Source organism: Mastomys coucha, unplaced genomic scaffold (assembly GCF_008632895.1).
Source record: "Mastomys coucha isolate ucsf_1 unplaced genomic scaffold, UCSF_Mcou_1 pScaffold5, whole genome shotgun sequence".
Classification (NCBI taxonomy): Eukaryota; Metazoa; Chordata; class Mammalia; order Rodentia; family Muridae; genus Mastomys; species Mastomys coucha.
In genome coordinates, this window is record NW_022196911.1 from 8,911,577 (window position 1) to 8,919,301 (window position 7,725).

Sequence of the window (7,725 nt, forward strand, 5' to 3'; positions counted from 1 at the left end):
TCTCTCTCTCTCTCTCTCTCTCTCTCTCTCTCTCTGTCTCTGTCTTTCTTCCCTCCCCCTTGAGTTTGCCTTTCTCCGAGCACTGAAGTGAATGTGAGCTAGCATCCTGTACACCTGTACAAGAGTAGAAGTTTGTACTCTTCTTGCCTCTGCAGAATGGGCAGAGCTGTAAGGAGCCAATGAGAATAGAGAGGGTTATGGCTGCTAAGGTCTCTGAAAGGTTACACAAGAAGCTGGCTGGCAGAGCTCACAAATACCATCAGGAAGAGAGAAAGTTATTTTAAGTAAAATGCATCACATGCTAACAATGATGTTAAAACCTACAGCTTTGAAGTTTGCTCCTTTGAAACAGTAAATTCTTAAGTAGTTTGACACAAACTTCTTTTTGAATAATTTTGAAAACTTTTGGCTAGTACACCACTGTAGATAGGAGTCTAAGATGCTGCCATAATATCCCCTCCCCTATTTCTCTGTTTGATGTGCATGTGTGTTTAGTATTTACACACAGATACAACAGTTTGAGAGGTTGTAAGCATGATGACATGTGGCACAGGTTTGTGAACTTTTTTTGGAAAGCAGAAATGTTTAGACATGTATGCAACTGGCTTGTATGTGCATCAAAATTGGGCTTGGACTTACTGGATATAAAAGGTACAGGTGGCTGGGCAGTAGTGGTACATGCCTTTAATCCCAGCACTTGGGAGACAAAGGCAGGCAGATTTCTGAGTTCGAGGACAGCCTGGTCTACAGAGTGAATTCCAGGACGGTGATGACGACAATGACAACAACAACAACAACAAGAAGAAGAACAAAAAGGTACAGGTGTAATGTACCATAGCCTAAACTAGATTCTTAATAGAATTTTGACTTTGGTTTTAGACTTATTTTTAAGTTATATGTGTCTGTGTCTGGCTATATGTACATGTGAGTGTAGGTGGTGCCTGCCAGACTCTAGAATGTATTACTTGGAACTAGAGGTCCAGGCATTTGTGAGCAGTCTAACAGGTGCTGGGATCAGAACTCGGGTCCTCTGTAAGACTGGTGTGCACTCTCAACACCCAAGCCACCATTAAAAATAAAAAATTTTTAAAAAAGCAACAGAGGCTATGTGAATTCAATCTTGAAGACATAGGGAAACGTTTTTCATAGATTCTGATGACACTATTGTTAAGAACATCTGATAAATGGTAATTTTAATCTACAAGTGAAAAATCTAAATAACAATAGGAGTTACTAGTGTAGCAACAACACTCAACCCAATGAATGTTACTTATCTCTTCTGTGGGCTCTTCAGGTGGACAGAGGAACCTGAGGAAAGCAAGAGCTGATTCACAAAATCTATCTATCTATCTATCTATCTATCTATCTATCTATCTATCTATCCTTCTCTCTCTCTCTCTCTCTCTCAATTTTTATTAGTTTTCTGGATTTTCCCAAAAGAGAAAAATTCAACCATATCATGATACATTTCACATATTTTAGACAAAGTACACTAACTCTGTGAAGAAGTGACAGGAACAGTGGATATCTGAGAGCGTATTAAATTCTAGGGGTGTTACTAAGAAAGAGAGAGATGATAGCAGATGCGGAGCTACAGCAAGATAAGAATTACTTTGGAGTTTGCATTTTCAGGTTTACAGAATCCTCAGTTACCAGTCTCCAGTGATCAAGGGCATCTTCCAGCATGGCTCTGTGAGGTAGGCCCTTCCCCAAAAGAACCTTTACATCCTGTTGCACGCAGGAAGATAGGCCAGTGGCTCCTTCTGAAGCCATTAAAGAGTGAAGTTAATAAGGTGATGGTTTGCCATATTCTAAGATGGCTTGTCTTCAACACCTTCATAACAGTATTGGCTAGGTTCCTACCACGTGTCAAACCCTGAGCTCCAGACACTTGGTGACTAGGTGCAACATAGGTCCAAAGAATGGTTTCTGCCCTGGAACCCTGGAGGCACGGGAGAGTGCTGCTGAGAAAGACCATAGGGAATCAGCTAGTCTACCTGTGCACGCTGAAGCAAAAAGGCCCTGTACACCAAATGGAGTTAGTACCAAGTAATCTAGGTTTCTATGCACATCTCATGATATGATGTGATGATGTAAATTTCTTGAGTTCCTTCTAGAATATATTGGTACCCAGTAGACAATGAAGGAAAAAAAAACCGTCATGGCTCTTCCTGAGGCTGATTTATGTTCAGTGTTTTATGAGTGGGAAGCACAAGTGGGTCCATTGGCTTACTTTCTGGCAGCAGTCAGAAGTTTTCTTATCAACTTTTTTTTTTTTTTTAAATTTAAATTTTAATTTTTTTTTCGGTTTTTCGAGACAGGGTTTCTCTGTGTAGCCTTGGCTGTCCTGGAACTCACTCTGTAGACCAGGCTGGCCTCCACCTGCCTCTGCCTCCCAAGTGCTGGGATTAAAGGCATGCGCCACCACTGCCCGGCTCAACTTTCTTTGTATACAATTTAAGGAGGGCTCAGGTCAACAAAATGTAGAGGGAGACGAAATAATCAGAATTACAGAGAGATTGGAAACACTCTGCAGAGCTCTGACTGAAATTGACTGGGTTGCTTAAAAGTTATGTAGTTTTTATTAGGATAGACGGGGTTCATTTCCTTTGAATGCTCACTTTTGTTTTGTTCTCTCTCCCTTTATTAGGCGACTTGCTCATGGCTGCTTCTTTAGTGCCTCTGAAGTCCTAACGTAATATGTGCACTGAATAGTTGTTGACTGACCGCATGTTGTTGAATTAATGAAAGGCATGTCAACTCAGAAATCCAGCACTGGCAGACCAGATAGATAATGTCGTCTATTGTAACAATGGCAAGAGTGTGCTCTTTAATTACAGACATTTCTGGAACACAGCTGACTTCAGAGTATCTTTATCTTTAGTTTGTCTAGCTCTTAAATCTTACCTTAGAAATTTCTCTTTAGGTCAGTTAAAAAAACCCCATTTGTTCAAAATGTATATCTCTGCACAGCAAAGGTAAAATAATGATTTAAAAAATAAAAGCATTAAAATAAGTGGAAACATACAATATTTGATTCTGAATGCTATTTCTGAACTGAATCTGGATTTCAGAAGGCATGATTGCAACTCAAAGGCTGTGAAGCTGCGCAAGCTACGGATGAATGAAAGATGCTCTGTTATTTCAATTCTTTTAATAACTTCAAATCTTTACAACTTCTTTATCCCTTCCTTTCTCCTTCAGTGTAGGAACTGTGCAAGTTTCTGAAAAAGCACTTTCTAACCTTGGGATCCTGGGTGAGGACGGTGTCCTCTGCTGCCTGATTGGTGTGCCTGATGGTCTGAGTCTGCAGAAGGCCCACACTTCCATGTCAGAGCTGTGGGCGTCTGGGTGACATCATCCTTATTCCGAAAGGCAGAATCCAGTGGTGCAGAGACCTTGAGCTCCAGTTTATGAAGCATCCCTGCTCGCCCAGACAACTCTATCTCTCCAAGTGTCTTCTATGCCCTTAGCCTCAGGACCTCCCGAAGCTACCCTACGACACCAGATTTACCACGGGCCAGTGCGCTCCTCCCTCCCGCCTCGCCCCGCCCAGGCGGACTCAGCCGCCCGCCGAGGCGTGTCCCTTGCTGCCCGCCGTAGCCCAGCGCTCGGCCGACCGCCGTTCCCAAGATGGCCGCTGCGCGCACGGCTCCTGCGGCGGGCTAGAGGCGGAGGCGGAGTCGAGTCACTCCCTCACCCCGCGGCTCCAGGTCTTCCCGCACCAGGCTGCAGCTGACGACCTGCTGCGGTCATGCGAAGCTTGGTGCACGGATGAGAGACGCCATCGCCGAGCCGGTGCCCCCTCCCGCCCTCGCCGTCACCCCTGCAGCCGCCATGGAGGAGCCGCGGCCAGCACCGCCGCCGCCACAACCCGAGCCGGAGGCGGAGTGCTGCCCAGCGGCGAGGTGGGTGCACGGCTGCAGCTGCAGCTCGGAGAGAGCCGGGTGGCGCGTGAAGGAGGCGTGGGGTCCTCGGCTGCGCGCCAGGTGGGCGCGGAGCATCCGGACCTCCTGTGGCGGGAGGGGCGCGGTGTAGCGCGGAGCCCGGTGCTCTGCTTCCGCGCGACCCCTGCCAGGGCTCGGAGGCCGAGCTCCCGAGCGACCCCGGCCTTTGCACTAGTGCTCCCGGGGGTCCTGCTGCAGACGGCTCGCTTGCCGCCGCCGCCGCCGCCGCCGCCGCCGCCGCCACTGCCACTGCCGCTCAGGCTCGGATCTGTGATCCGATGGGAGGAAGGTGGACCATCTTTCTCCTTTTTTTTCCCAGGAAAAGAGAGGCGTCGTGCCTCTCGGCTCCTTACTCCTTCGTCCCTTTGCAGCGTGCCTCCCAGCCTTCTGTCCCCAGGGCGAAGCTTCACTTAACTGCTGACAAGGTTCCTTGCCTGAGATCCTTTTACTGTCCTCTAGCAACAGCCTGATGCGGTGTTGCGCATGAAAACAGCTAAGGGTTAATGTGTGAAACTTTGCTACCGCAGGAAGCTCCAAGATGGAACTTTGGTACCCAAAGTATCTGTTGCATTCTGCTCTATAGAAGCTCTGTTAACTACTAATAAGAGCCTTAAGTTTTAATTGGGAGGGTAAACTCACGGTGTCCTGATTTTGTGTTTAAATGCCAGTCTTTTGCATCCCAGTTTAAGCTTTGGCTGCCCCCTGTCCCCTATAGTGAAAACACTCCCACAGCTCCTCCTGGCTTAAGGTCTTGCTCTATAACCCCAGGAAGAAGGCAGTTAAATAGCTTTGCTTTTTCTTGCTTGAAGAAATAGCAAATTTATAGTTGTAATGAGACCTGAACACGGGAACCATTCACATCCTTGCTTGTCACCACTGGGTCGCCTGAGAGGAATTTTATTTTTTCACAGCCGTGAAAGCTATTGCTTTATGTTTCTTAATTTCAAGATAGTTCTGTGACATCTTAAGGGTCATTTTCTTTCTTTCTTTTTTTTAGAACAACTCAGCAAAATAAAATTCCGGTTTATTGTTGGACATTGTTTCACACACACATCAAACAGGTCAAAAAAATAAACAGCAACTTCATAGACAAAAAAAAAAAAATGGGTCATTTTCTTTAAAGAATAGTACAGGGTGCTATTAGAAGTTTTTTCAGAAAGTTCATAATTTTCTTAATGTATTAAGTTGTTGAACAATTTTTACTCCTTTAATCGTTATTTTAGAAATAATAAATGTGAGTCCTTAATGTTCAAAATGTTTTATCACTTAGCCATTACTTTTGTTAATTCATTTAATCATTACAACGGTCTTATGAGCTAATTTTACTATTCATCTCCTTTATGTAAGAGGAAACTAAGGCAAAAGGTAAATAGTATATATAAAGATTAACAGCTTGTAATAAACAAAAGTCTGGCTGCCTAGTTTGTGCCTTAATTATCATGAGGAAGAGGGATGATTTCATACCCACAGACCCGACATTATAATTCTATGTAACTGTTCTCTGGGGAGAAAATGGACTTGAGCGTTGTTAGGCAGAGGGATAAAAATCTGCTATAAAAACGCTGCTTTTCTATTGATAAAACAGCCTTGCCATCCAGCCAGGATCCTGTCTCTTTGTTATAATAAAAATAGGTCAGGATAATGGGCTTCATCCAACTTTAAGTGAACAGCAGTGTACAGAACAAGAAGATCTTTGAAGTATTTTTCTTAGCAACATTGCAGTTAATTTTACAATAGCAAATCTGTAGAGCAGATTTTTTTTGGTAAAGCTGTTGCTTTGCCTTTTGCTGAAGTAATGGACACTGCCTCCTCTTCAGTAGGCAGGGGTGACCTCTGGCACAATTACTGTACATCTGTGGTAAGCGATGTTGCAGGGGAGCTCCAGTTGTTTATATGCACTCCACATTCTTACCTATTCACAAGAAGCTCGCTGCACACATCCCGAATCTGCTCAGTGCCTCCCCCGAACACGCCGGCGACCACTAATGTATTACCTAGCATTGCCAGGTTACCTGGCTTTCTGGCAGACCAGAGTAAAGCTGTTGACGTTGTTGTTCCTCTTCTGTGTGTGTGCGTGTGTCATTGATCACGAAGGCTGTGTTAGCGCACAGGTCTTTTGTAGGAGTCAGGCCCGTACATGTTGGCCCCGAAAGCTGTATGGCAAGTGCACCCGTGGCAGATGCCAGCGCCCAGGATGTCTGCTGTGGGTGCGATTCGCTCCTGACAGTGAGTTATGCAATGGTGGAAGAACAGAAAACAGGTTGCCAGCTGACGGGGCTCTGTCATAGCTGTAGCTCATATTGTCCACCTTGGGTACGTTTGATCCCTAGTTTTGATAGAGAACTCAAGGTGGTTACAGTTGTTCTTGGTGATTAAACTTTTGAATAAACATTCTTATTTCTTTTTCAAGCCATCTGAGTCACTTTTAAGAGGATCCTGATGTTGCTTCGGAGCACTATTAGAATTAATTTGAAGCAACTTGACCCTTATGATTTTTTTTGTTGTTTTTAGATTTGTGCATTTAACAAAAACCAGTAAATTTGATACTAAGTATGATACAATGTTCCTGCCTATTGCTTTAAGATAGTTGCATTAAATATGGGCTCATTGTTCTCATCCACTGACCTTCTGAGTACAATGTCAATAAATCTCATTGTACCCTTTTCTAACCAGCGGCCTAACCAGTGTAGTGTGGCTCTTCTAAGTTCATTTGTGAAAATGGGTTTCACTTCTTTAAAAGCATTTGAGCATCCTTACTTCTGGGCAGTCTAGTCTCTCTGCTATCTCAAATCCCCTCCTTGAGCTTGAATCTCCACCTCAAGCTCATTTGTTTCTGTCTTGACTCAGGCTGTCACCTATTACTAATCTCATGGAGCTCCAGACTGTTTTGTATCCGATGTGTCTTTGAAGTATTTTTCTTAGCAACATTGCAGTTAATTTTACAATAGCAAATCTGTAGAGCAGATTTTTTTTGTTGAACCGCCTCAACAGTAGGGGCTTTTGCACAGGCAGCTTTAGACAGAGGAGCAGCCAACTGGCAGCAGTGCCTCCAGCAATGGCAGAAACTCTGTTCCGGCGTGGATGTGACTTGACTCTCCCTGGTTCCTTTAATTGCCACTGCGTGAGTTCACTTTATTTCCTCCCTGTGTATCCTCTTGAGGCCTTGAAAATCTTGTTCTGAAACTCTCCTGGAAGATGGGGGTACACAGGTCTTGCGTACTTGATGGATAGATTGCCTTCACAGCTTCCTGCTGGCCAGTTCCTCATTCCTTGAGGATTATCTGTTCATAGCTGGCTCCTGTCGCCATCCTCCCATTAGACCAGGTGGCACGGATTCTGCTTAAGGACTTAATGTTGCTTACAAGTCAGCAGGCCACTGGAAATAGTTTTATTAAGGGGAAAATGGAAGCAATGTCAGGAGAGGAGTTTGACTCACAGTTCTTGGTCTTTCTAGGCTAGTGCCGCGTTGGCAATGAGCAAGTGCAGGTGCTGGGCCTCTGCTTCTTGGGCCCAGTGGCTCTGTGTAACTCTCGTCCATAGAAAAAAATATATATGTAAAAGGCTGGTTTTAAAGGACCCCACAGTTAATGCCAACAGACTGAGGAGGTAGACTTTCCCATCTTAGGCACAGCCATTGCTTCTGCTATGAGAGATGGGTCTTTCCTCTTTCTTGACTTTACAGGGCTGCTTAGCCCAGTCCTAGTCACAGATTCCCCGCCATTGGGTTACACAGTTTGATTTTACTATCTAGTCTTGCTTTAATTAGGCAGCTCCTGGG

General features: G+C 44.7%; 1 protein-coding gene across 2 annotated transcripts in view; it reads left to right on the forward strand.

The window, feature by feature from the left end:
• Positions 1-3,552: 3,552 nt before the first annotated feature.
• Map3k4 (mitogen-activated protein kinase kinase kinase 4) overlaps positions 3,553-7,725 on the forward strand; it is an 87,342-nt gene continuing 83,169 nt past the window's right edge. The window contains exon 1 of one of the 2 annotated variants that reach the window (XM_031355083.1): positions 3,553-3,908. In XM_031355083.1, coding sequence (XP_031210943.1) covers positions 3,775-3,908 — 134 coding nt within the window. In that variant the 5' untranslated portion in view covers positions 3,553-3,774. The remainder of the gene's footprint in view (positions 3,909-7,725) is intronic. The other variant, XM_031355084.1, reaches the window with a different exon arrangement.